At 36.9% G+C, this 27,854-nt stretch overlaps 1 protein-coding gene across 1 annotated transcript in view; it reads right to left on the bottom strand.

The window, feature by feature from the left end:
* Nucleotides 1–728: 728 nt before the first annotated feature.
* LOC144444208 (phospholipase B1, membrane-associated-like) overlaps nt 729–27,854 on the bottom strand; it is a 32,585-nt gene continuing 5,459 nt past the window's right edge. The window contains exons 4-38 of the mRNA XM_078133628.1: nt 27,709–27,767; nt 26,383–26,450; nt 25,773–25,819; nt 25,254–25,365; nt 24,389–24,575; nt 23,584–23,672; nt 22,853–22,928; nt 22,617–22,721; nt 22,135–22,215; nt 21,103–21,168; nt 20,313–20,411; nt 19,777–19,846; nt 19,327–19,385; nt 18,863–18,930; nt 18,283–18,329; nt 17,424–17,535; nt 16,398–16,596; nt 15,967–16,052; nt 15,688–15,763; nt 15,334–15,438; nt 14,816–14,914; nt 14,411–14,476; nt 13,703–13,783; nt 13,497–13,569; nt 13,003–13,061; nt 12,356–12,423; nt 11,799–11,845; nt 11,478–11,589; nt 11,026–11,212; nt 10,065–10,153; nt 2,799–2,874; nt 2,125–2,229; nt 1,885–1,983; nt 1,210–1,275; nt 729–1,076 (exon numbers count right to left, since the gene is read on the bottom strand). Coding sequence (XP_077989754.1) covers nt 729–1,076; nt 1,210–1,275; nt 1,885–1,983; nt 2,125–2,229; nt 2,799–2,874; nt 10,065–10,153; nt 11,026–11,212; nt 11,478–11,589; nt 11,799–11,845; nt 12,356–12,423; nt 13,003–13,061; nt 13,497–13,569; nt 13,703–13,783; nt 14,411–14,476; nt 14,816–14,914; nt 15,334–15,438; nt 15,688–15,763; nt 15,967–16,052; nt 16,398–16,596; nt 17,424–17,535; nt 18,283–18,329; nt 18,863–18,930; nt 19,327–19,385; nt 19,777–19,846; nt 20,313–20,411; nt 21,103–21,168; nt 22,135–22,215; nt 22,617–22,721; nt 22,853–22,928; nt 23,584–23,672; nt 24,389–24,575; nt 25,254–25,365; nt 25,773–25,819; nt 26,383–26,450; nt 27,709–27,767 — 3,386 coding nt within the window. The remainder of the gene's footprint in view (nt 1,077–1,209; nt 1,276–1,884; nt 1,984–2,124; nt 2,230–2,798; nt 2,875–10,064; nt 10,154–11,025; nt 11,213–11,477; nt 11,590–11,798; nt 11,846–12,355; nt 12,424–13,002; nt 13,062–13,496; nt 13,570–13,702; nt 13,784–14,410; nt 14,477–14,815; nt 14,915–15,333; nt 15,439–15,687; nt 15,764–15,966; nt 16,053–16,397; nt 16,597–17,423; nt 17,536–18,282; nt 18,330–18,862; nt 18,931–19,326; nt 19,386–19,776; nt 19,847–20,312; nt 20,412–21,102; nt 21,169–22,134; nt 22,216–22,616; nt 22,722–22,852; nt 22,929–23,583; nt 23,673–24,388; nt 24,576–25,253; nt 25,366–25,772; nt 25,820–26,382; nt 26,451–27,708; nt 27,768–27,854) is intronic.

The raw sequence follows: 27,854 nt of genomic DNA, 5'->3' as shown, positions 1-27,854 counted from the left end.
AGGATCGTTAATATCAGGTTTGCATTCAGTCAATTGCTAGTGATGGAGAAGTATACTTCAGTTTAATAGAATACTGTGAGTACCCTTTGAATAATTTTTTTTATGCAGTAAAAATCTCGCCCCGCATCGTATAAACTCTTGTGCCACTTTGGTTGTATTATGAACACACTTGCACAACGTTATAATTAACAGCACTGAACACAATTGAAAGAATTTCACCAAAACCAGTTTCCGAATATTTTTTATTCATAGCAACAAAACACACATAGATTTGAAGGTTACAATTATCAAAGTTTTCATTTTTAAAACAAAGTACAAGATTATATACGACGTAAATGTCAAAAATGACATCTCGAAATAGTGCAAACTGACAGATTGGCACGCATGCGCAGAAAAACATGAGACGTTTAATGTCACAGCTCTACGTACTTCAAAAAGTAATCTATCGGCTTTGATATATTCTAAATCAATGTGTATGATGGTGATGATGGGCGATAATGAACGCTAGTTTCCGAGAAGAGAAAGGTGCACGTAATAAAGCCTTACAATCAACAGGAGTTAAAGCTTACAATACAGAATTTAGGACGGACATATACATCATTTTTCTTCTTCTAAGTTTGATTCAATTCTATCAGACATCCACGTTCAAATGAGAATACAACTAGTGATATGCAATTTGATTTCAAGCAATGACGCTAATATCTCCGGATAAAACTGATCTTGACAGATCAGATTAATTTTGCTCCAGTTGAGGACTTCTTCATCGCCAGCCAAATGAAACCGGTTAGAGAAACGATGAGAATGCCAACCAGTAGAATGATGATCGTTATCAGAACACCAGTATGTTCGTTGCAAACAGGATCTTGGATCGTTTCTTTGGAACCGTCATGGGGATCTCTGTGGTCGTCATGGGGATCTCTATGGTCGTCATGGGGATCTTTGTGGTCGTCATGGTGATCTTTGTGATCATGATCTACGCCAACAGGTTCCTTCATTATACTTATCTTTGGTTCTTCAACCTTGATCTTTCTGGTGTATCCAGGTGAATTCAGATACGTATAGAAGTATTCAAATTCCTGTTAAGGAAAAGAAACAAAAATAAGAGATGAAAGTTATTATAATTTATGTATAACCAAAAGGCTATGGGGTTAATGAAAGAGTCGCCAAAGTGATTGTAAAATTTAAGAAATTATACTTTGAATTACTCACTTCTGAAGGACACTCTACAATGTCGTCTGGGTGCCACCCTGTACGTTTCTGTCCGACTGGTTCAATCTGAAAACGAAAGAATTCAAATCATGTATACATCATTGGTCAGAATCATTGGGTTATTCTCACCAAGACTGTAAGATACGCCGTGTCGCTCCGCCCTCACCGACCTCCTCTCTCCGATGGGTGAGGGCGCCCCGTCACGGCATACCTTACAGACTAATTCTCGCCTATCAGTACGTGTTACAGATTATCATTACAGTACACAGATAGTCAAGTTAATTACACAATGATCATTTCCCAGGATTACATCTCTAATATTCATGGAAATGACATAACAATAAGATGAAATGTTGGAGGGTATAGTTCGATATTGAACAGCAAAACAACGTTCTTCTGATCAAAGTAGAAAATGGTATAATGAGTTGTAATTTTTAGTAAAATTTGATAAAAAAAATAAATAAATGTCATTTGGACACAAGTCCTTATTTTGGTTGATCTATAAATTGTATACAAATTTGAAACGTGGGAACAAATTTAAATATCCTGTTTTGATTATAAAATACAGTATTCATCTATTCGGCCCAGACATGGGTTTAGCGAACGTTGATAGTACGATGAAAGGGCCCTCCCTTTAGTGTACCCAGGTTGTATGTTATGCCTCCCACTACTTACCATGTTATTCCAAATACTCATGCCACACATCTGGTGACCAAATTCACTGAAATGGAAACAATCCGGGGAGAAGAAACTGTCATCCCAGCCAGTTCCATTCTGTGAAATAAAAAGATAATATGGGTTAGTAGTAAGCTATACAATTCCAGTCGAGCCCCTGTTGATCAAATTCTGGTTTTTGAATTGTATATATACGAATTGCATTAGTCTCAGCCACCAACGACCACAATTGCTACTTACTTCGTTTGGAGGCACATATGTCTTTTCAAAGAATGGTTGCAGTACAACGGTGAAATCTTCTCTAGTGTCATATTTACCGGACTCCACAAGTTGTTCCAATGCTCTCTGAAGATGAACAGAATCAGCTGTTAGTGTAAAACGATTGTCGATATTGATTTGCATATTGAATACGTCATTTATTGTGTAATTGACCAATCAGATATATAAGGTTTCCACGTTGCAAACTTCCAAACATACTTTTCCCAGTGCGTAAATCTCTCCCCCAACCCCTTCAACATTCTCGTTCCTGGGTCACAAATGAGTAAGTAAATATTCCTGAAAAAAATCAACGGGTCGTACTCGATTTTTATGGGTATATTCCATGGGCTGTTTCAACAGTGCAATAGAAATTGCGCTATATAACAATATGTGTACTCTTCGTTCTGTTGATAACATAAACCAAATGTCATCACACATAATAATGATCATGACTAATTTATCGTCGGAAATATGCAAACTGAACCCAATAACATTCCATGACTAAAACATATGAATAATTATATAAATTATTATTATAAAACGTCACACAAAATTTGAGGGGGAGGGTGTTTATGGCGATCTGACGGAATGTTAAAGATACATTTAAGCGCTTAGAGTTCTAATGTAAAGTAAGTGATAATTTTTGATAGTCTTACGTGATACGCCACGGTTTGGTCAACAATATCTGCCCAGTCTTCGTTGAAAATTGCTTTGGCACATTCACAGTATGCACTGAAATAACAAAAAAAATTGTAGTTTGAATTCATTTAAATTTGTCGGGATTATTACATGTTATTGTCACATGTTCTTACATATTTGTAACGTTTTCGCTTTCCGGCTAAGACCTTAGATTCCATATTCTCCTTCCTTCTCTCTTAAAAATTCGGCGCATAGAAATTATCAAAAATCAATCCAAACCATAGACCCTCCACCCACAGGATACGCAACTGCGGTAAACATCAAAGGATCTCTAAATGTTTATTGCACGATGTGTGTTTGCATACATATTAAGCTAAATAAAAGCATTTCCTGTCCGTTTCCGAGTTGTTTACACCCAGTGATAGTCGCTCGTTATCTGTGTATGTTTTCACTAAATTTACCCAACATCTCGACATTTTCAACTGGTTCAAGACTCCAAGAAGATATGTCGTATTTTAGGTAAGTGCATACACCGTTTTTGTCGTATATTGTGAGACTGTGGTGTGAATTGATTGCGTAAGGTGACCCATATTGTTTACGACTGTTGTACTTACGCTTTGTTCGAGTACAGTGTTTCGTTCGTCACGTTTGTAACCCGATTTCTCTCAGTCAGAAATGATTCCTGAACTTTTGAGTCCATTTATTGATGCTTTTTATCAAGTTTTAATATGTTTGGCTGTTTTCTCTGCACATGAAGAGGTACGTTATCGAAACTGTGTCGAAAATAAACGTAAACACCACATGCCTGGTCGCCATTTTCCCCAACTTTTTCCTCCATTGTCGCAGTTGAAAAATCACAGAAAACGATAAATTTCGTCAAAAAACACGTCTTGAAAGTGATTTCTAGAGTTCTGGAATTCAAATCTGTGGTTGTTAGTTGTTGATAATTACTTTTCTTTATGGTATTTGAACTGACATCGTTCTCAGCATGTTCTCAGTCGAACCATGGATGTATTAGTGACTAATACATCCATGGTCGAACTAACAGAAAATGAGAAAGGATTTGGAATTACCAAGCAAATTACCTTTCAAACTGTGGTCAAGTTTAAGCTTTGTAACCCATTTTTTCTTCTTTGAGTTGAGCAGTACAAACTCTGTATGTTCTCGGGCGTAGTACATGTGCCGATGTGTTATGAATGGCTATTAAGGTTGCATAAAAATACAGGACGTTATTATAGAAATGTACGAAATTCATGAACATATCAGTTTGATCAACTATATGTGTTTCACAAAATTGTACGCCACTCTTCAAATTCTAGAGGCAGGCAGTGCTTTAGACACGTCTCATTCGAAAGCCGCGCTAAAAAACCCAGTTGAATTGTAGTTTGGTATCACACTTCCGGTTTTTTCCTCACCTTATCGCATATGGACGGTCACTATCATTGTCTATGTATCGGAAAATTACATATTTTCATCATACATGTACCATTTTTATGATTTTGTATGGCTTCATGATATAATATATCTTCGACCGATGCAATTATGGCATGAGAACCCCTTCTTGGGAGAGGAGGAAAGTACTTCGCGTTTCATAAACTAGCCGTACACATGTATGACGATTTCCACAATTTATGTCTGTTCAGTGGGAAGGCAGATGACCCCCCTTTCTAGTTCAACTATCGAGTCCTTCCTTGAGTAACACGCGTAATTATATATTTTTTTTAAATATTGCAAACCATTATCAATAATATGTAAATTTCAAAGACAGGAATGATTATATTGTGGATTGTTTAGAAATCACAATTCTGGGAAAAGTTATCTTTGCTTAGCTAACAATATAAAGTCAACCCATAGAAAACCTGGGCCATGTTATTATTCATTATTGTATTAATTTTGTATTCAGTATTGTAGTTTAGTGTTTTATAGATATGTATATCTAATATTTGTTGTTGTCCCTGTATGTTGTTTTTGACTCTAACCCCATTCTTAAAAATATATTGTAATATTCATATGCATGGATCATGGATCTAAGATAGAGAACACATAACTTTATCAATTCATGGTCCAATTATTATTGTTTCAATCATCCATCTTACACTATTATTGAAATATAGTGTTTCGCTTTGGTCATCAGTCAACAAATACTTTTTATTATTATATCACTTTATTTTTTTATGTTTGAATCACTTCATATTAGGTTGTTACATTGTATATAGCGAATGAGTACTGGGTGATCATTCCACAATTTAATAGGAAGTTTGGCAATCGTGTGATTTATTGAATACATTTATTCATAACTATAATTATATAATCAATATTCCCTATTTTTTTTAATGCAGACCCTAATTTTTTGTATGCTATCCACCATGCCATACAAACTTTGTATGGGATATCGTGTGAAGAATGTAGTGAGGAAAAAAGCAGCTGCAGCTAAACAACGAAGAGAATCAAGACAACCAGTCTGCCATTCACAAAACAAGATCAATACTAAAGAGCGACAATCAGAAATCCATGTTGAAGAACAGAACTCATCAAGTCCGGCCCCAGTGAGTGACCCATCATCTCATCAAGTGACCACAGAGCCAGATGTACCTTCTGTGTTACCCTTATCTGTACCAAGTATACCTGCAAACCAACCACCTTTTCCAAATACAAATACAGCTTCAAACTCCCCACAACATAGCTTCATATCAGCGGTAGAAAATAACACTTCATTAGAACATAGCTATGTGGGTGTAGTACCCCAACCACCGCCACTGCACTTCTACCTATTAACAAATCTTCCCTACCAGCTACCATATCAAGTCATTAGGGATGGTATAAAGAGATGCATCCTTCCTCCAGGTTGGGTTCAACAGTCAGATGATGTCTGCACTAAGATATTCTACACAGTCACAGATTCCAAATGTCATACAATAATTGCAAAAGAAGTGGTCTTTTCCTCATCTTTGCAATGGAATGTTAACATATATGGAAAGGACTGCAGTAATAGCAAGGCACTGACTGAATTTCCATCTACAATCACAGGTTCTTCTGTGGTACTTAAACTTATTGACACACTTCACAATTGCACACTTTGTATTGGAAACCCCGAAGAAAAATTCAATGAAGTTGCCAGTATCAGAAATGGTGTCTTTTTTAGTGTGGGCAGAATGGGAGATATCATTGGTTATCGACATGATGTTAATGTAGTGAACTGCAAAAATGAACATTTCCAGTCAACATTGAGATCCAAGCAGTGCCCATTGATTCTGGATGGAGACAGAGACAGATGCAGATCATGCTGGGCGTTCCGGAACTCTTCGTTCAGTCTACTGAGACGTGATTCACAGACAAAAAAATGTTGCAGAGAACACACCAGAAAAAATTAAACACAGCAGCAGAACACCACTGTATCAACTAACTAATCAAGAACTGTATCAGCGAATACAAAACATCATCAAAGCAAAACACAGAGTTGATGTCAGTAAATTAAGACTTCGTCACAAACTAGTTAATAGCATTAAAGAGGATGGTTTTATGCTGAATGAAGAAAGTACATGCAGTTTAAAGAGTTTAGCTACAGAATGTTATGGCACTGTAATGAAAGAATGTGAAGAAGGAAGTTTCCAAAGATTATTTTGGGAACAACAAATCGACCCAGCAGATAACATCACTGTCGCCCAAGGAGACGTTTCATCTGAGCCATACATAGATAATGACTTCGGAAGTTTTAAATGTTCCCATTTGATTTGAGGAAGAAATGTATCAACGGATTGCGTAGAGGAGAAAGTAACCCTGCTGAAAAACAATATCCTTCCAGATGAGTCATTTATAAATTTGACTAGTGACTGCAGCAGCTTCGCTTACAGTAGAGGATATCTTGGCAAGCCTGTTACTTACGAGGAACTTCAATTCCCACTTGCCTTTCTTATACTCATGTACAAATCAGCACATCAGGTGGAACAGTTACTGAGAACCATATATCAACCTCATAACGTCTACTGTATTTGCGTCGATAAAAAATCCCCTCCTGAACTTCATACAGATACGCAGGCAATCTCTAGTTGTTTCAATAACGTGTTCGTAGCTTCAAGTCTTACCTCAGTTTTTTGGGGAAGCATAGGTGCAATACAAGCAGAAAGGTACTGTCAGACAGATCGACTAGCGAGACACATGGAATGGTAATATTTGATAAATTTGGCTGGACAAGAGTTCTCATTGAAGACAATCTTGAAATCGTGCAAATCTTGCAACAACTGCAAGGACAAAATGATATTTTGTCTTATAAAGGGGTGCCAGTTCAGAGAATAGACCACCGATACGAGGTTATCAATAATAAGTTTACGAAAACCAAAGAAAAAAGAGACCAGACACCACCTAATGGAATCATCCTTTACAAAGGAGGACCTCACATGATCGTTTGTGGAGTTTTTACATGACAGTGATATTGCCAAAGAGTTGTTTGACATTATGAATCTATAAAACTGGCACATTTATATTTTTTCTGGCATCCAAAGGGATTGTAAATATGCGGGAGTTTTATGATGGAGATATATGTGAGCACCCCATAAGAAAATCTATAGAGGACAGTGTTTCCTCTCACAAAATCAGTGACAAATTACAATGCTTGTTTACGTGAAGGGCATTTTCTCTATGAAGTACTGCAGCCATCTGCTCGTGCACATGACTGAATCATCACACCAAATGACGATGAGCCATACATGAGGATTGCCAGTCAACTGACATGATGTTATAGTATCTATCCAGATAAACTAAGTGACAATTTTTGAAATGTATGTGTGGTATTGTTTGTGGAGTATACAAATCCTTAAAGCCACAGTAGTTGTAACTTTTGACAGCCTATAATTTTGGCTTGTATTTGACATTTGTCAATCAATCAAATTAATAAAAACCCACACTTACATTCAATATGCAAATCAGGCAGTTCATTTAAAGTATTATAGTTCATTGTTAATTATTTACAATGGATGCTGTGGGATGCCATATTGGTTCCACACACCATAAGAAAAAGAAACACTCAACTGTTCATTAAAAAAACGATATGACAAAAGAAAAGGCTTGATACAAGTCACTCTTGCCACTGTGCTGTCTGGAAATCGCCTCTCCAGGGTGTTAGGTCCTATACCATGCTGGAACAGGGTCTTGACCTTCCCTTCCTCTTGGGTTGACAGCATATCTCTCCTCCACAACATTGCAAAGGTCCAGCCCTCGTGTAGACACCAGTCTCTTTCACTACAGCGAAATGGCCAGTCCATGGGTTTACTGTGGTGGGGACTCTCCGCAGCCGTCGAAGTATGAGCCTACGGATGTTCGCCAGGACCCTCATCGCTATAGTACTGCTATATACAAGGCTGTACGATCTGGCAATATTCGTCTGCTGCTGGGCGATGATCATTCCTGGCAGTAGAGATGCCAGTTGACTGGCAATCCTCATGTATTGCTCATCGTCATTTGGTGTGATGATGCGGTCATGGGCTCAAGCAGATTGGTGCAGTATACGTACTTCATAAAAAAACTGCCCTTCATTCAGGATGCCATTGGGGAAACGGAGCATGACAGCAAGGGCAGCAGATGAATTATTAGATGCCATAATTATTTCTAAACATTACCGATGAGGGCGCACTTCATTTATCTCTGCTGTGCGTGCGTACAGCGTGATCCGTCTGTGAACAGAACACATTACACCTGGAGCGCGTTCAGTAGTCAAAACGTTTTGTCATTGTTTGGCAGGGCGCCATGTTCCGAACCGTATTATGCACATTGCGCGTGAAAAACAGAAGATGGCGGCACATTCAAACAGAAGATTGTCGAATTTTGTGTACATTCAGCACTCATCACTGAAATGATGATGCGCATAGTTAAATCACACCTTTGCAGTACTGTCAGGATGCTAGAATGCCTAAAAAAGGCCTGTTGTGTATGCATACACTATTCTTACACTAATGAAGTGATCTTTGACCTGTGACCTGACCCCAAGTTTATCTTGCATCGCTCAATGTACGTCAAATCGACCGTACCATTATGCCGACGGGCATTCATATTTATAAATACCATTGCCAATTGTAAATGACCAATTCCATGAACTTTTTTGCAGTGCTGATTCAAAACTAATGTGCACTAAGTAATCCTACACAAAAACTCAAGTTCGCCGATGAAGTGAGAATTCGTAGCCGCCATCTTGGCTTTTGGCGAATCACCTCACTCTTCCGCCTTCCTTCGTCCCAGGTCGCCCACGAAAAACTATGACAATTAGTCGTTCGGGAACAAAACATTTTGAAACGTCTGCGGGCGTTTTGTCTACCAAACGCGCCCCTGACATGTGTCGCGGCGATTTGCGATGAAATATTTGCGATGAAATATCAGAACATATCAGAAGACGTTTCTCTTTGTTACGACTCACTCAAATCATAGACCCGCGGGTCTATGCTTGAGTTAACACTCACATTGTGAATGGCAACACATTCTTCCCTTCAATTTTGTGTGATTTTTGCAGCCCTGTTTCCCCTTGAAAACTTTGCTACATGCAACTGAAACTCTTTACATTGCTGACGCTGCTTTCGCTTGTTGTGATGTGCTGATCAAGGTAGGAGAGATCACGCCGCCGTTTAGTAACTTTCGGGACTGTTTCTTCATCGTCATACTATCGACAGCATCACCAAGTTCCCAATCATCGTCATCTGACAAATGTAGTTGACTTAAATCAAAACCGTCGTCAAAGACACCAGTAAGCTCGTGTTAATTTCTTCACTGGAACACCAGACGCCATGATGTTTTGTGTCATCAACATATAATTAACATAACTGCGTATAATCTCATCTCGTTTTTTGCGAGATTTTACACGCGACTTTACGTGGTGTCGCGAGGTTTTCCCGCTATACGTAATCGGATTAATCATACATAATGTATGCAAACGCACATCGCTTCAAAGGAAGAAATACCGCAGTTGCTTATCCTGTGGGTGGGTCTATGCCCAAACATATGTTTTTTAGACGTAAGTTTTCAAAATCACAACAAGCTAAACAATTGTTTTAAGATGGACTATACACCAGCATCTGTGAAATGTCAAAGGTGATTCTAAACGTTCAAGTTAATCCTTCTATATATTTTGATACATTTGATTTGTTTCGTGAAACTTTTACTGATATAAGCTTATATGTTAACGAATAAACTTCACTGGAAGTGTGTTCGGGTATTTCCGTTCTTACCTCGGCCACTAAGTCACACATTATTCCCAAGTTTGACTCAAATCAAATCCTATAGTAATCATAGCTAATACTTACAAATGAAAGATGTCACACATCAAACCATCAAGTTTGTTGATCTCCGTCACTTGAACGACTTGAGCCAGGTTGACAAACGCTCTTGGTATCTGTAAATCATTTTTAGATTAAAAAAAACAAAAACAAAACAAAACAATAACAACAGCAAATGTCGCTGTGTGTGCTCATTTATATTTTCAATGAATTAAAGACCTTAGCTTGTTCTACTGTATAGCTTTAGACAATAGAAAATTACAATGCTTCAAAGTCGTTCCTAAATGAAAAGAACGTTTCCCCTCTTAACAAACGACTCAAAGTTGATAGGCTAAGAGTCCAACATTCCATCTATTATATGTAAATTTATAATATTACAATGTATATGACTTAGGTAATATCAAAGATTCCGTGCACTGTAAAACGCGAGCGAAACATGGCACAATCAGATAGAATTAATGATAATAGTACTTCAAATTGTTCAGAGAACATATCTCTGTATGTGAATAGTGCGACTTACATGACAAATTGTGTTAGTTATGATCAGACCAAATGTATTCATTGTATTATTACAATTATGAATGGCGCAATCGGGAATCGAATAGTGAAGGTATACAAACTAGAATTCTTTTACAACTGCACTATAGCTGTAACGCCGAGTATTACTGTTCACAAACATAGATGATGAAAGTTGTTAAAATACCAATAATTACACATTGTATATGTCAATTTGAGATCTATTTTATCTTAAAGTAGAATAGTATGTGAAGTCGTGATTCATTGGGGGTACTGATTTTTGGGTGCGGACCCGAAAATAAAGTTGACAAGATAATGTCCCCATACTATGTGCACCGCTTCACAAATATGATCACCTACAAGTGATACAGGGTGTACGATAGTATGAATAGTAAGTCATTTTATTAAACAAAAGAGTTTCTAAGACTGTTTCATGATCAGTTACAGCTAGTGCAGCTTTAAAAGAGAATACCTCTGCATGCATAAGATCCAAAGCTTTTTCAATTTCTCCAGCATATTCCGCAGCAGAGTAGTTACTGCACGCACACAAGTCGTTACCCCCGATGAAGAGAGTAATCACTTTCCAGTCGTTATCGTAGTCTACGTCGGTGTAGTTCTTCATCCTCGTTATTAAATCTTCCGTCTGTTCCAGCATGTGTCTATGAAAGTGTTTACACAATTGTAACAAATTAAAAAAGTACCTGATATTTTTTTTAATAACATCCCAAAAGCAAAACAAACAAACAAACACACTATTTCCTAATTACGATGGGATATGCATGGCCGACGCACTCAGATCAGATCTAGACTTGTATTTTAAAAGAGACTCATGTTACAAGTGTAACAATTTTATCGTCATTTCTACACGTCAGTATTTTGAATCACGAAATATACAGATACTATTTCCCCATGTTTGTAACATACCTGGCTCTTGCGCCACCTACGGCGACATTTAATCTTGAGATTTCGTAGTTAGTGTGAGGTCCTGTGTCGATTGAATATCCTTTCAAATCAGGGTTATACATTCTCAGGACGTCTGCAAGAAGACAACCAAAATATATGTCATAAAAATCTGAGTTGTGAAATGTGTTAATTGTACGTTTGTTTAATGTGTATAAACACACGTAAACTGTGGTTAAATTACAAACAGCAATAACATATCACATGTAAACACGATTAGAGAGACTTCCACTCTTATTATTAACGGAATACTGTAAACTTGTATCTAAGATGTATCTAACATACTTGCTAGTGTCAAGACACCTTCCTCCAGGGAATCATCTCCACCAATGCTGTAGATAAAACAAAACAAAATACAAAACTCAGAGCTTTTAAATATTCTACCTAACTATACCAATAATACAATCAACTTTTTTAATGCATCCGTTTGATGTATTCGAATGTCATGTTTCTTCCATCAGTTTAGCGTCGTCGTAGCTATGGTGACGAGTGCAACATAGCTATATAGCCATTAACACCTGTATATATATATATATATATATATATATATATATATATATATATATATATATATATATATATATATATACATATATATATATATATATATATATATATATATACATATATATATATATATATATATATATATATATATATATAAACACACACACCATAGTGGGTGGAGGGTCTATGCACACACACACACACCAGGGTGGGGGTTCTATATTTGCATATTTACTAAGACTACTGCCCTCTACGACATGCATAATTTATCATGGCAATGACACCTACTAGAAGTATATATTGTAATGAATTATTTATGTTTTAAATATGTTCACCTCCAAGAAACACCTCTATCCTGGATAAGAACTTGAATAGGGTTGTATGCCTTTGCTCCGAATGCAGCCTGAAAAACGAGAGAGACGAAGAATTCATTCTTTCCGATGCGTTTTGAAAGATAAGCTGGAGTATCACTTCTCAGTAAAACACGCCCTCAAGAAAGCGTAAAATGTTATAAATGGTATAACATCTTGAAAAGTTGTTAGGATATCGATATATTGATAAATATTATTACCAAAAAACTACACATACCAATGTACTGGTACTTTCACGAATGTATTTCAAAGAAAGTACTATTGTTTATTTTAACTAATAATGCACTCCTGTCAATAAACATGGCAATAGTAGTAGAACAAATTGAAGTGTTCAGCAGCTTGGCCAAGCTTAGATCATTACATGTAGGTTATAATGAGACACAAGCAGTTCAAAGTAAAGTATTTTAACATTGAACTTTCGATCTGTCATGATGGACGACCATATGTAACAATAGAATTTGTCAATCTGATGACACTATAGAATTGGTCATTCAGATGAGGGTCGTTGACCAAGACAGATCGAAAAGTGCAAAAAGTTGAAAACTTTGAACTGCATGCTTGTGTGTTACAATTAATAAAGAGCGTGTACTATAGGTATCGTTGTGTTTTACCGTGATGGAGTCTCCGAGAGCAGCAACCACGTTGATGTCGGCTGGACGAAGTTGGTGAGCTAAAATGATTTATAATGATACAAGAATCTGTATGATTTCGAAATGATCAGAGATTATTGACAAAAAATAAACAGAGCTAACAATTGACGTCAAAGAAACGAGAATGAATCAATCATAGAGGGACTCTGCGACCAATTACTATTCATTAAATAAAAGTTGTGACGAGATTCGACTACTTATAGTTGAGGTCGTATGATGGCGTCCTTGATGCCGGCCGTGTCTTCACAGGACACACTATATGCCAAAAGATCATACAAATAAAGATTGGAGAAGTTGGTTGCATCATCAGGCCTTTGCTTTTTGTACTAACAATATTAACTACTCGCTGTCAAGTTTATGTCTCGAATTAGTTTATTGTAAACGTGTTCATAAATCAACTTGGCTAATATCATTTATTGCACTTATCTCGCCAGTCTTATTAAATCATACTTTACCTGAAGTTGGTATGGTATCAGAAGGTGGTAAAATCTCACATTCAAACGGGTAGGGTAAGGTGGGTTCTACCGTCTGAGAATCAAAAGATGGACGAAAGTATTACACACATTTTAGAAAAAAAAGGCACATTGGCAACCTGGTTACCTTTTTGAACCTGGTAAAAAAATTTATTTAGAAAAGGAGTAGTGAAAATTTGTGTACTTACCGGGCCTCTTGTTGTTAGCGGTCCTCTTGTTGGTACTTCATATCCAGGTGTATTCAGGTAGGTATAGAAATAGTCGAAATCCTAACAAGAAGGAACAGGGAAGTATGTTAGTCACTATCAGAACGTTGTATGAATATATAACAAATGCCTGTATTTCGAATGGACACTAATTACATGAGAGGGTGTCATCATTAATGTATACAATGATATTTTCAATTACAGATGTACCAATGACTGGGGAGGGTGAGAGGCAGTAATTTTTATGCAAGGTCTTGAGGGAGGGTCAGTCTTTTTCATGTACTGAATTTCGTTAAACCCCCCCCCCGGTAATTTATGTCCAGTACCTATAGCTAATGGCATATAATATTTGCGGTACTGATAGTTCACTCTATATTTATGTGAAAAGGTTATTCAATGATGACAGCGAAAACATATTTCTTCCATTTTCCAATTTCATTTATTTCATTGAAGCCGAAATATGAAGTGTGGCTAAACATTTATTTGCTGTCACCTGGCAACAGGACCTGCATACACATCAATATATTACATAGTATGCTTTGTAATTAAATCATTCATCGTATTATATATTAGTTAACAAAAAAAGTAATGGATATTCTGTAAAGTGTTATCCATGATTATGATTTTGCAATGCCAGTGCAACCCCAGACCAAGGATATCATTTTACGTAGAATTGTACGAGTAACCTACCTCAGGTGGACATTCTAGTTTGTCTTCAGGAACCCAACCTCTGCGTTTTGCATCAACTGGTTCGTTCTGAAAATGTGATTAAATCAAATTGTGTTGTCCTTGGTGTCAAAATAGAATGTCAGTACTTTCGTTGAGTCTTCTTGTCTGAAAATCGTTTTTACTGTCTCTATGTGTCTGCTCAGGCAATGTCTGTATCTCCATGTCTGTCTGTCTGTCTGTCTGTCTGTCTGTCTGTCTCCCTCCCGCCTTCCATTCCTCTCTCTCTCTCTCTCTCTCTCTCTCTCTAGATCTCTCTCTCTCCCTCTCTCTCACACTCACTCACTCACTCACTCACTCACTCACTCACTCACTCACTCACTCACTCACTCACTCACTCACAATGAATACTAGGTATTTAACAATTACCATATTATTCCATAAACTCATGGCTGATATTTGGTGACCATATTCACTGAAATGGAAACAATCTGGAGAAAACAGGCTGTCGTCCCATTTATTTTCATCCTGGGTTTTCATAGAAATGAATTAGACGTAAAAAGTTGTCAAACTAGAAATTTAATATGGCATCATCTAATGAATCATTTTGTATCAAGAATACAGACGAGAAACACAATATGTCGTATACAAGCAATCCTCGCTTATAAAAAAAAAGATATATAATTATGTACACCACTCTTAATAACATTCATTTGTGTAATGTAATGTATAGTTAAAGGTAAGGTTGTAGATCGACAGGATTACTTCCCAGTGAACAATATCCATGGTCATCATCGTGTCGTTCATATGTATCTGCATCTGATAAGATAAATTCATTCACGGTTGCAAGCTATTTTTTAACTTCAACGAAAATAGCTTAGAAAATGTTACCTTTGAAATAACAGTATTTGGGAAACAAACAATTCTTTTTTTTTAAATTCACTTACCTCAAGCCAAGGAATGTACGTCTCTTCATAGAAGGGTTGAATAACAACGGTGAAATCATCTCTGGTGTCATATTGGCCGTACATGACGAGATTTTCAAGTGCCCTCTGTAACAGAAACAGTACATTTCGTGACTGTCCTCTGAAGACATGGAAGGCAATTTCGCTGCCCAAACAAATAATATTGACCATACATGGTGTTTTACCTAGAATAGCTTGTAAATGCAAAAAGATTAAAACATTAATCGGAACACAATCTCATTGACTCTTGCATACGAACTCTAGGCCCCTCATTCATTTTCAAAAATAATCTAGAATACAGTGCGTGGTTGTCATGATATCTCAATATGTACTCACGTGATAGTCATGTGCAAGATCTAAAACTTCTTCCCAGTTTTCATCCCATCTTTCTTTGGCACAGGGACAAACCAACCTACAAGAGAAACAGAACAGTTTAATTTCTATTGTATAACCTGTTTTATCCAGATATGATTTACCGGTATGTCAGGCATGAAACAACATCATGTCATGGGTAAGATGAGTTGTACGCATAGTGTAATATATCATAGATATATATATCCTAAACCAATAAATGGAGAAATGGCGTTATTAATAGGGAAGTTATCCTATACTTACAGATGTATGAAATCACAGTAACCCGTCAATTTATTGACTTCTGTCACCAACAGTACCTGTACAAGGTTCACAAACGTTCTCGGCATCTGTAGGTAAATTTGGATAATTTCACTACATGCAATCTGTGTCATAATATGAATAGGTCACACACAAAAATATGTCAGCAATTTAAAACACTTGGTCAGAAGTATCAACTTTGTCTAAACAAAAAAAAACGATTTCAAGAAATCTGCGCTCAGTTTCAGCATGTAGGGCGCTATATACCACTAGATGGCGCTATACTATATCAGAAACAAATTTGCACATAAAGTTATAAATGCATGGCAAATTTCAAAATTCTATCCGAAAGTGCACAATCTTTGTGCTTATCCGCCTGACTATATATTGCATTGACAATATGCTTTTTAGTTTTACTTGATCATGTTACATACCTCGGCATGCATCAGGTCAAGAGCTTTCTTGATCTCCTCGGTGTACGCCTGGACTGTTGAACCCTCTGGATCACGACAGTATGCACACAGATCATTTCCACCAATGAACAATGTCACTACTTTCCAGTCATTTTCATAGTCAATACTATCATACGTCTTCATTCTGTCAATCAAATCTTCTGTCTGTCCCAACATGTGTCTAAGTTTGACCAAAATTGTGAAATAGAAATGGAAAGAAATAAGTGGAAAACTTGAACATGTGATATATATATACATACAAGTCACAAAGTTTCCAACTTATATACTGATTACCCAATCTCTTTGCCACCCCTTATCCAACCCTTTAGTAATATACACAACAAGGTGTAATACCACAGGGGCTCAGGCTTAGTTAGTTATGTTCACGAAAACACACAAAACATACTAGTCTAGTGACTATTATTTATAGGGTTGTCGGTGGCCGAGTGGTTAAACTTGCCTCTTACCACTGCGGTCGGGGTTCGAACCCCATTCAGCGTTCTATTAAAATTACCACGCTGTAAGTAAGAAGAGTGGCGTCGTTCAGTTTGACTCTACCGAACAACGCAGGTTTTCCCCGGGTACTCCGGTTTCCTCCTGCATTAACACTGAACCCATGAGGGGTGGCCCTCACTGGACTTCTTGGGAGACAAGTGTTTATATGCTTAAATAACTATCCAATATAAATACAGATTATTTCACTTATAGGATCATATATTGTCGCATAGAAACATTGTGTCGATTTGTAATTACAATACGTTCATGTTTGTCAATACGTGGTATTAGGCTGACGATTGAAGTAATATCCATACTTTTCCACGTGTTAGGAATGCTACAAACGGCTTTATTTTGGTGACATGGCTTGCATAACACTTTATTTCATGGTGCGAATAGTCCCGAAACAACACTGATGCTCGATTGATTCGCTTTCGTGAATATCCCAATGTGGACATATGATTTGTTATCGTAGCCATACAGAGATGCCATCCAATGATCTTTTCTACCTACCTTGCCCTTGCCCCTCCAACGGCCACGTTCAACCTAGAAATATTATGGTTGGTGTGAGATCCCGTCTCTATGGAGAATCCTCTAACGTCTGGGTTGTACTGACGGATTACGTCTGAAGAGTAGAAGGATGACGAGATGGTAAAGTCAGTATTTCTAAGGGGAAATAAACTGTATATATATAACTGACGAGTGTGACCAGCTATACTGGCCATACAAAACAAATTTGTAGTGGCGAATCGAATGTAACAAATATCTATCCATATATACATGTGTGTGTGTGTGTGTGTGTGTGTGTGTGTGTGTGTGTGTGTGTGTGTTTGTCCGTGCGAGCGAGTGAGTGAGTGAGTGAGTGAGTGAGTGAGTAAGTGTGCGCGTGCGTGCGTGCGTGTGTTTGTTTGTTTGTTGTTGTTGTTGTTGTTGTTGTTGTTTTCTATAGGTATCAAATTTAAAGATACCTATAGCATTCTACTTACCTAAGTATACTAAACCATAACTTGACATTGGCAGAACTCTAACCTGGTCTAGGCTATGTATTTATTATCAGGCATAAATACATGAACGATTTTATGACATAATTCAATATTCATACACTGTAATGTTGGGCAAGTCCCTTTCATGCTAGCAACTGCGCTAGCACACGATATCTAATACCATGGATGGGATTCATCAACATTAGATATATCGGTGTTTTATGTACGTATTTCAACCTGAATAACAAGATTATGAACTCAGCTCATGATTTATGCACCCCTTTAAGGAAGTTTATAGTTTCTACCAGTTCTCAATTTGTTACGGTTTGCAGTCTTAGAGTTGTGTCACACGTGTCGTCCAAATGTACACAAGTCACAAAACTACTTACTTGTCAGAGTTAATGTTCCTTCTTCAAGACTGTTATCACCACCAATGCTGCAAAGGGGAATAAATATTGTAATGTATGTTTAAAAGTAGTTTTCTTCACATTTCAACAGTTATCTAAGAGTTTGTTGTTCTAAAACCTCCTTCGTTGTGGTCTGGTGAGAATTGTGGTAAGATATACTCACGTAGACTGTAAGATACGTCGTGTCATTCCACCCTCACCGGCCCTCCTCTCTCCCGACTACATCAATCTGAAGAACTATGACAGCAACTTCAGAAAATTTAGAAGGGGTTGACCGATGTGTGAGGGCGCCCGCGTACCTTACAGACTATTATTCAGATTAATCACCTTGTCCCTTTTAGCTAAAAATGTCAAACACAAAATATATTACATAAAACTGAAGATCTTCACCAGACCACAATTTAATTGTGTTACAAATCTAATCAAAATTCAATACCTGCATTTTCATCGAAAACCGTGACTCGTGCAATCAGTGGTCATTATTCGGTAAAGTTTCTCATATTCTCTAGCCTACCTGTAGACTCGAGGGTCATTTTTTGAAAAGACAAAAACGGAAATTTACCTCCAAGACAGTCCTCTGTATTGGATACCTGTTTCAGCGAATGTTTCTGCAGCAATACCAAAACCAGCCTTAAAATGGAAAGTGGAGGAATATGTATTGAGAGTATGACACTTTTTAGTTATCATTTTAATGAAATTATAAATGTTTATGAGTCCTACAAATATCAATCAATAACGATTTTTACAAAAACTGTTATAGTCATTTTTTCTTGAGATTTTAATTCCCAGTTCACTATTACAACGAGACATCCCAAAGGTATGCCTTTACTGTGCTATTCTTATGGAAAATGTGGGAATAAAAGGAAAAAGCTATATATAATAAAGTATGGCATTCGTGATTTGCCGGCCGGACGTTCCTGTATATGGATGATTCTTTTGATACGTATATGTAATCAAAAGAAGAGAATCTATAGGAGCCTGAAATTCAAATGTTATGTTCAAAATGTAGAATGTGTTATATCTTACCGTGATGGAATCTCCAAGAGCTGCAAGTACATCTACGTCACTGGGTCGGAGTTCATGAACTGAAGAAAGGACGGGAATTGTCATTGAGCGTTTAAAGACTACGACTTTAGTAAGGTTATATTGTAATTAATATTTTAAAAGACATAAAGTAAAAAGGAAAGTTGCTAAAATTTTCTCCAATGGCTTTTATTTCCGATTAATGTCAAATTCGAGAACCTATGGAATGTTGATCTGGATATGCCAACTCGCTTGTCAAGTCTATGCGTCTATCGAGTTCTTTATGAGAGACTTTTAGGCATTTAAAAGTAGCTTTGATATGGAAAATAGTTGAAGATTGAAAACTCATGTCATCTATTGATCAGATGTCATCTTACATCGGCCGTTGTGGGCGCTCTTCTTATCCCTTTGATAAAGGACGCCCAGCAACGTATTTTACAAACTATCACCTACCTGACGTCGGAGGCTCAGCGGATGGTGGAGGTATAGGGCAGTCGTAAGAGGGCAGTGTCGGTGCTACAGTCTGTGAAAATATTATAATTAGTTATGTATATTAATTTGACAGGATGAATATTAAATTGTTATATTCGACCATATCTTAGCATATCAGGATTGAATAGATTTGTATTAATGATGATTATGAAAGAATACTTTGCTAAACTATATAAATCCCGTCATGAAGTGAAAAGGTTGTAAGTAGTATACAACGTTTATATACAAAGTGTGCCAGTATCTCTATCCTGTACTACTGTTTCATGTTCATAATTGTATATTTTCACATTAAGATGTAGAGTTCTTTACCGATAGACGAAAATTAATTAACTGTCTTTCAGCGCAATTAAATTCATTTGTGATGTTGTTAATCTTATTTCTAGAAATGTTCATTTCATTCTCAGGTTATCGTGACTTCTCATACACCAGTTAGATTTTTTTGGAGACGTAAGTTGGATTGGTTGAATGTAATAAATCAAATAGATAAATTCTTTTACCGATGCTTTTGGTGTAGTAGGTGGTAATGTAAATGTGAAGTCTCTGGTTGGTACCACGTAACCAGGTGTATTCAGTTGAGTGTAGATATATTCAAAATCCTGCAGAGAGATGCGAAAACAGGTCAAATGCGTTAGCCTAGTCAAATCTTTAAAAAAAAAAAACTGACCAAAAACTGACTGCTAAGTTAATACTTTGACAATATGGAGTAAGGGTGTTTCTAAGTCGACAAAAAGTTGAAAACCATATTCTTCTTAAAGGCCCGGGTTCAAATCCCAGATTAGTAATATCTTGTATCAATGCAGTAATAGGGATTACATAGGATAATTGTCCATGACCAACTTTGCCTATAAATCTGCGAGACAACTGTATTTCTCACCAAAGTCTTAATCTTAACGTGGAATGCATCTCAGAATACTGTAAATTTACACTTATGTTGTTACTTTGGTCAAGAAAACGCTGTTCTCAGTTGAAATCTGTTTAAAAATCTGAAGTAACCGGACACATTTTTTAAATAGAGGTCAAAATGACATCAAAATTTAGTGATATTTAGAATCCAACATAGGGGACGAATACTGGGAAAATGAAAGATTATTGATGATTTCTAAGACGGTGAACGACAAAATATCTTTTAGTTATTTCAGAAGAACAGGGAACAAGTTTTTCATATGGAGAGGTTTGAAGAACTTTGTTTTCAGGGAAATATGTCTCCGAGACGTATTTTGTGTCAGTCTACCGTTCTATTTGCAATGGTTTTTTTTTTCAATTTGGATTGTTTTATGCACGGTTTACCTCAGGAGGGCACTCTAATACATCGCCTTCTTGCCATGCTGTACGTTTTTCACCAACTGGCTCATTCTGTGTAGAGAATATATCGGTTTACAAATGAATATGCCGAATAAAGATATTGATCAACAAGCTAAAGAAAATGGTGATTCATACTTATTGAAACAAATCTTATAATTATATCGAGATCATATCCATTAGAAACACAATATAGTCTAAATGTTGTTAGATGGGTATTAGCCTGATGTAAGTACACATTTAATTGAAGGTGTAAACGACAAACACGACATGATACAATACAACACAACACAACACAACACAACACAACACAGCGTGACGTCATACGGGTATTGAAGACACGACAAGACAAAACAAAACATAACAAGCAAAAGACATAACCCAACACAAACAAAAATAAAATAAAACAAACCAGACAGACAGCTAGCCAGATAGAACGACCGACCGACCGATCGACAGACAGACAAAACACAGACGAAACGATCGACAGACGAAACGAAACGAAACGAAACGAAACATATTTGCAAATCTAGCAAACAAAAACGTATTTTAACATACATATAAGACATAAATTAAAAAAGACTTGAAAGTACACCCTTTTCCCGCATTGATTTTTGTTTCCCCAGGTTCGATATGTAAATATAATTTTGTCTTATAATTTGTGTTTTATTTTTGTTGACTTTATAAATTCATCACAGTATCATATAGTCTGTTATTGTGTAGTATTGCCTCGTTTTCGACATATCTCGTGTAGATTTGTATCTTTGATATTCTGCGCACCTTGTACGCAGATTGGTAAGGACCATGGACTAGATCATAATAGTACGTCAACTATATCCAAGGTCTTTGATGTTATTACTTCGTAAACCTTTGTTATCATTTAAATCATAGTGTTTCTGACTAAATACAGCCTATCCTAAAATGTACAGTCATTTTAATGAATTTCTAAGAAAAGCAAACTCTTAGTTATGTGTCGTGTTGTTGCTATAAATAAGTCCAAGAAGTTTGTCGTAGTCTTACCATGTTGTTCCATAAACCCATTGCAACCATTTGATGCCCATATTCACTGAAGTGGAAGCAGTCCGGAGAGACAAAATCAAACTGAAAGAGGAGACAATATTGCAATACATGGCTGCCCCGTTTATTTTGATCTGAAATAGGACATGCTCACTGTTTGCAAACACGAGACATACGTGGTCATATATGCGTTTCTGTTGTGAGAACCCAATATAAAACAAAAATATCATTATTTGCAAATTTCTATCGGCTAAAATAAAAAGTATACGTGCGTGTATGGGGTGGATGGGGTGTTTTCTTGTTATATCACTGAGTTGGTCGGACATTGAGTATGTTTTGCATCACTAAAAATAAACGATCACATGAAAAACAACATACCAAAATTAAAAAAAAAATGTTATTCGCACACCCGATGTCCGTGGAAACAAGTCCTATATGCATTATATGCAAATGTCATCTTTAAAAATAACAAATAATGTTATTACATTGCCTTCTTCTATAATTGTTTCTTCAAAGAATGGTTGAATGACGACAGTGAAATCGTCCCTGGTGTCGTATCGACCATACTGAACAAGTTGGTGCAATGTTTTCTGTAAGAAAAGAAAACATATTGTAAGCATATAGATATCATACTGTTGATCAGGTGTATTTACAAACAGAGACGGCATGTGCATTGATGGATAATCTTGATAACGTCTATAATGATTTTGTTATTACTTACATGATATTCTCTCGCTTGGTGATGCACATCCTCCCAGGTTGGATCCCATCTCTCCTTCGCACATTCACAATAGGCACTGTAAAATAGATTATTCAATTCATGTGTGTGGGGTTTAGTTACATACGGGTCACTTAATGGCTTCATTTTAGTTTACAAGGGGCACAGGGGACACTGTGATTTGGAACGTTCTGAATCATATTTCGAGTACCACAGAAATGATGACGTAGACGCAAGTTATTGTAACGTAGAATGACGGGTATAAAAACTTTTTGGGTTTTTTTATGTGTGCTTGTGCATGATGGTATAATTAAGCAATAAACCACCCCCTGGGAATGGTATACCAAGAGGTTTTGACCAGTGAACGAAATATAGACACGAGCGATAGCGAGTGCATATATTGAGTTCACTGGTCAAAACCGAGTGGTATACCATTCCCAGGGGTGGTTTATCGCTATTATATTATACCAGTATATTGAAAATATCGGAAACAAGATAAGACGCAATGTTTTCTGGTTTCATTTGCGCCCCCATCCCTGCACGGCCTACAACGGTGAACATCAAAATTTGGATGCGTGCCAACTGTGCATTATCGCCCATTTTAGACGCGCTAGTTCAATGTCTAGACCAATCAGATCTCTCGATTTGCGCCATCAATATACTGGTATAATATAATGGCTATTATAACGCACTTTATGTGAATGAATATACAGTTGTATAATTTCTATACTCACAGATGAGCTAAATCACATACGAACGAGTTAAGTTGGTTAATCAACGTGACGTCAACAGTTTGGGCGAGATTGACGAATGTTCTCGGCATCTACAGAATAAATAAAACTCACATATTAGAATATTGTCAATAGCCGATACAAATAAATCCCATATCTCAGATTGGCGTTTTTCTTCTTCGAACGAAAACTGTAGCACAAATTGTGATATCAAAGACTTAAATTTAAGCGTTCTTGTGTCATTTTTTTCAAAACATATTAAATCATTTGCACCAACAGATAGCACGCTCACCATGAATTAGAATATGACACAATGACGTAATTCAGTAGTTACCAAAAAAACTCGCAAATATTAATTCCAGTCTTCGATTACCACGCTACTTTTCACATACTTATCTCCCCATCCCACTTCTGAATATGAAGTATAAACCATCACAGTTTGTAAACTGACTTCAGCCGAAAATAGTGTATCAGTTTCAGGACACTTACAAGTTTAAAGGGCTATACATAATATTTGTCATCGTCGTAAACAAACCACTGGCCTCTTTACCATAGGGCTAAACAGACAACCCCGTACAGTACAGATGCGTCGGCGGGGAAAATGTGCTCTGACTTGCAAGAATTAATAATTATTTGTTAGTACGATGCCTAATCATCGTGGCCATTTTTCTGTTTCAATAATAATGCGTTCTTTTTGAAAAAGTCATCGTCGTAAACCACAGCCTCAGAGTCTTTTACGGCATCGTCCAAGACGCACCGCCAATATTCCGTTGCGAACGGAATGGAAAACTGGAATTAGAATTGTTACCTGTGCGTGCATAATGTCCAAGGCTTTTCTGATCTCATTTGTATAGTCAAAGGCAGAGTACTGATTACAGGCACACAGGTCGTTTCCTCCGATGAAGATTGTCACTATTTTCCAGTCGTTTTCCCAGTCTATATCCGTCCAGTTCTTCATTCTGAAGATTAGTTCTTCGGCCTGTTCAGGCATGTGCCTTTATTTCATACAAAATGAATTTAATGTTAGTTTTTGCTGTTACTGATCGGACTTTATATGAGTTCACTTGTCACTGTGTTGAATGACATTGGCAATGGACCAAAAATACCTATACGATAGCGTAACGCCGCTCCTATAAACCCTACATGAAAAGCGTAGGGTCTATATGGTTGAACGTACAAAGTCAGTGCAGTCAATTTGTTAAAACCACAGGCCACTAATGGTCTGAGTTAAAACATAACAGGCCAGGTGCAGCAAATGAATTGATTTTCTGATTAATTTTAAAGCGAACTAAAATAGCCACTGCCTACTACCAATATACATCTGTATCCGACTCCCTCTTTCTCTCACCCAATATCAGTATATATACCTACTTACTGCTCTCGCCCGAGACGGTAATGACGTCATCGGTCCGAGCTTACCAGCCTGCCCAGAGCCTGGCCTAAAGAAAAACGGGAGATTATACTGCGCCCACAACGGCTGATATGTCGGTCTACTCTCTCCCTAGCATTGTATTGCAGGTACCTTTCCTTTCTCCCCATTGCCCACACAGTGTGCTGAAATATAAGTTGTGTCTACTAAAATACGGACTGTTTCCCCCTCCTACTGACGAAAACAACAAAATCCCCTCTAATTGTAAAATCGTGTACGATATATATAAAAGCAGACCTCTCACCTTGCCCTTGCACCAGGTACAGCTACGTTCAATCTGGAGATATTGAGATTGGTGTCAGGTGATGAACCGATAGAAAATCCAGTCAGGTCGGGATTATACTGACGAAGTATGTCTGTAAATTTGATATAGAATATATATTTGCATAAGCATTACCATTTTATTTGAAAATTGGCCCAGTCCATTAAACGGTCTAAGAGAATGGTAAATATATATTTTTTTTCATTTGGAAGGGCACTCGCACAGTCAAAATCTCAACGCTTCATTTAATCTGTGCGCGCATGCAATTGTACTATATACTCTTTTAGCAGCGACTATTTTAGTACTGTAAGTCATGGCATGTCGAGCCGTCGGAAAGAATAGGCCGATGAGGGCGCCGGAACGACCTGACGTACTAAGTATTTTTACAGTGAAATAGGTGAACGATGAAAACAGGGGTACGGTATGGAGAGGGGGAGCATCGATATAGTTCATGGTAGATGATTCGGATTTTTTGGTATATATAAAGCCAAACATACTTACTTGGTAATGTCAAAACGCCATCCAGTAAAGATCTGTCTCCTCCAATACTGCAACAAAATATCGTCAGCCATGAATAGGCGTCAACTTGTACACGATTCATTCACATGGACTGATGACCGTCGACGTTTTTTGTGCAACACGACGCCATGAAATACAAACTTACTGTATACGGCTTGCTAGGTAATTGTTCCATGGAACAAAATTCATTCTTTATGTATATTTTTGTATTTGGGTTCTCGCTCTCACATGTCTCACTCTAGGCGGCATTTGTTTGGTGATAGACCATAAGAAACCGGACGAATAAATAATTTTTTTTCTCTCGGATTTCTAATATTATTTTCTCTATATTTCAAGTAAAGTTTTAAATATTGCCACCATAACTACTGTTTCCTCTGACTGGTTTTTCCTATTTACTACTAAAATATAGAGAAAATAAGAAAATAATATTAGAAATCCTGAAAACCACGAGAAAAAAATTATTCATTCGTCCTGTTCCCTGTGGATAGACAAAGAACAATATAATCTTGACAAGTGTTTCCAATAGGTTGGCATTACAGCTGTAAGTTTAGTATAACAACTTGAGTTATTTTGTAGTCTTGTGGTTTCTTACCTCCAAGACAATTCCCTGGCCTGGATGAGCACTTGCAGTAAATTGTCTGCCTTGGCACCGTTTGCTGCCTGTAATAACAATGCATTTATTTATGTAGAATTACCCCTACTGTTATGCACTATACAATTATTACTCTGAGCATGGATTTATAACAACACAGCTGTCTTTACACTTCACCGGCTCTCTGGGGAGCAATACATTCTTCGCATAGCAATATTTATCCTTCCAAAGTCCCATTTGCTAGCTGACTGTACTGAGTTGAGAACAGTTGTTCAAATCTCGCGTGAGGACTTTGGTTATTCAGAAACAAATGGCGGCGGAGAGGCTCGAACCAGATTCCAAGCTGGCCACTCTTTATAAACCACGTGACCATCATGACGAATGTTAATTTTAGGGTTCAACGTTAGCAAATGCTAAAAGATATTTTCTAATGCACCCCTCCCCGAATGGTGACATAAATCTAACCAAATACTAAGAACTAACTTAAGAATTAATGAAATAAAAAATATCAACAAAGGAGAATGTGTTCGATATTTTTCAAATTTATAATATACTATTGGAAGTACTTTTCGGAACTGGGTTGGGGGAATACTAAAAAGTCTTATTGTGGGGATACAATCAACGTCTTAAAGTGGTCATATGGATGAGGATTGGGTATTTATTTTTGATTTTTGTTTTATAAAACAATTCTATCATGGCTTCCCACTTGCAAAATGTGAAATAACATTGACAAAGTCTGTGTTTGTTACGCCATACACTGCAAAAAGCTATTATAAAAAGAGTAATAAAGTTTGTTATTATACATACAATAACAAAACTTTTACACGTTTATTAATCTGTTTTACAATTGATTGAGTTACAAACACAGACTTGACATATGTTGTTTCACATTGATTTTTCAAGTAGGAAGCCATGATAGAATTGTTTTATAAAATATCCAAAATAAATACCCAATCCTCATCCATATGGCCACTTTATGACATTGATTGTTAATATTGAATAAGATGGAAAAAACTACTATATAAATTACTATATACTTTCTGTACTGTTTTTAAAAGTGTGAAAACTTCATATCAGCTCTAAATAAAATGCTTAACCCAATAAAACAACAACTCGCTGTGTTTTGGACCGATGATAGCCTACACTATATATTCTATTTACACCAAGTTTCTGTCTATGTAAATGAAGGTAACTCAAGGGTTACAGAAGTAAATTAATAATCTTTCGCTTTTAAAGTTGTACCTAGGGTGAAACAAACGCCTGGAAAATATTGCACCTAGACGTTACTGCAAATGCATATTAGTAAAAATGGTTCATGACACTTACAGTAATGGAATCGCCGAGTGCTGCCACCACATCGAAGTCTCCTGGACGAAGCTGGTGAACTGTGTGGAAAGATATATACGGACGGATATTATGTTGGTAGTCTCAGTAAACGAGTGATTTTTCTATTTAGCCTGGAATAATTGCGT

The sequence above is a fragment of the Glandiceps talaboti genome, chromosome 2, assembly GCF_964340395.1.
Source record: "Glandiceps talaboti chromosome 2, keGlaTala1.1, whole genome shotgun sequence".
Lineage (NCBI taxonomy): Eukaryota > Metazoa > Hemichordata > Enteropneusta > Spengelidae > Glandiceps > Glandiceps talaboti.
The sequence above is the reverse complement of the archived record's forward strand: the minus strand, read 5'-3'. Positions and strand labels throughout refer to the sequence as shown.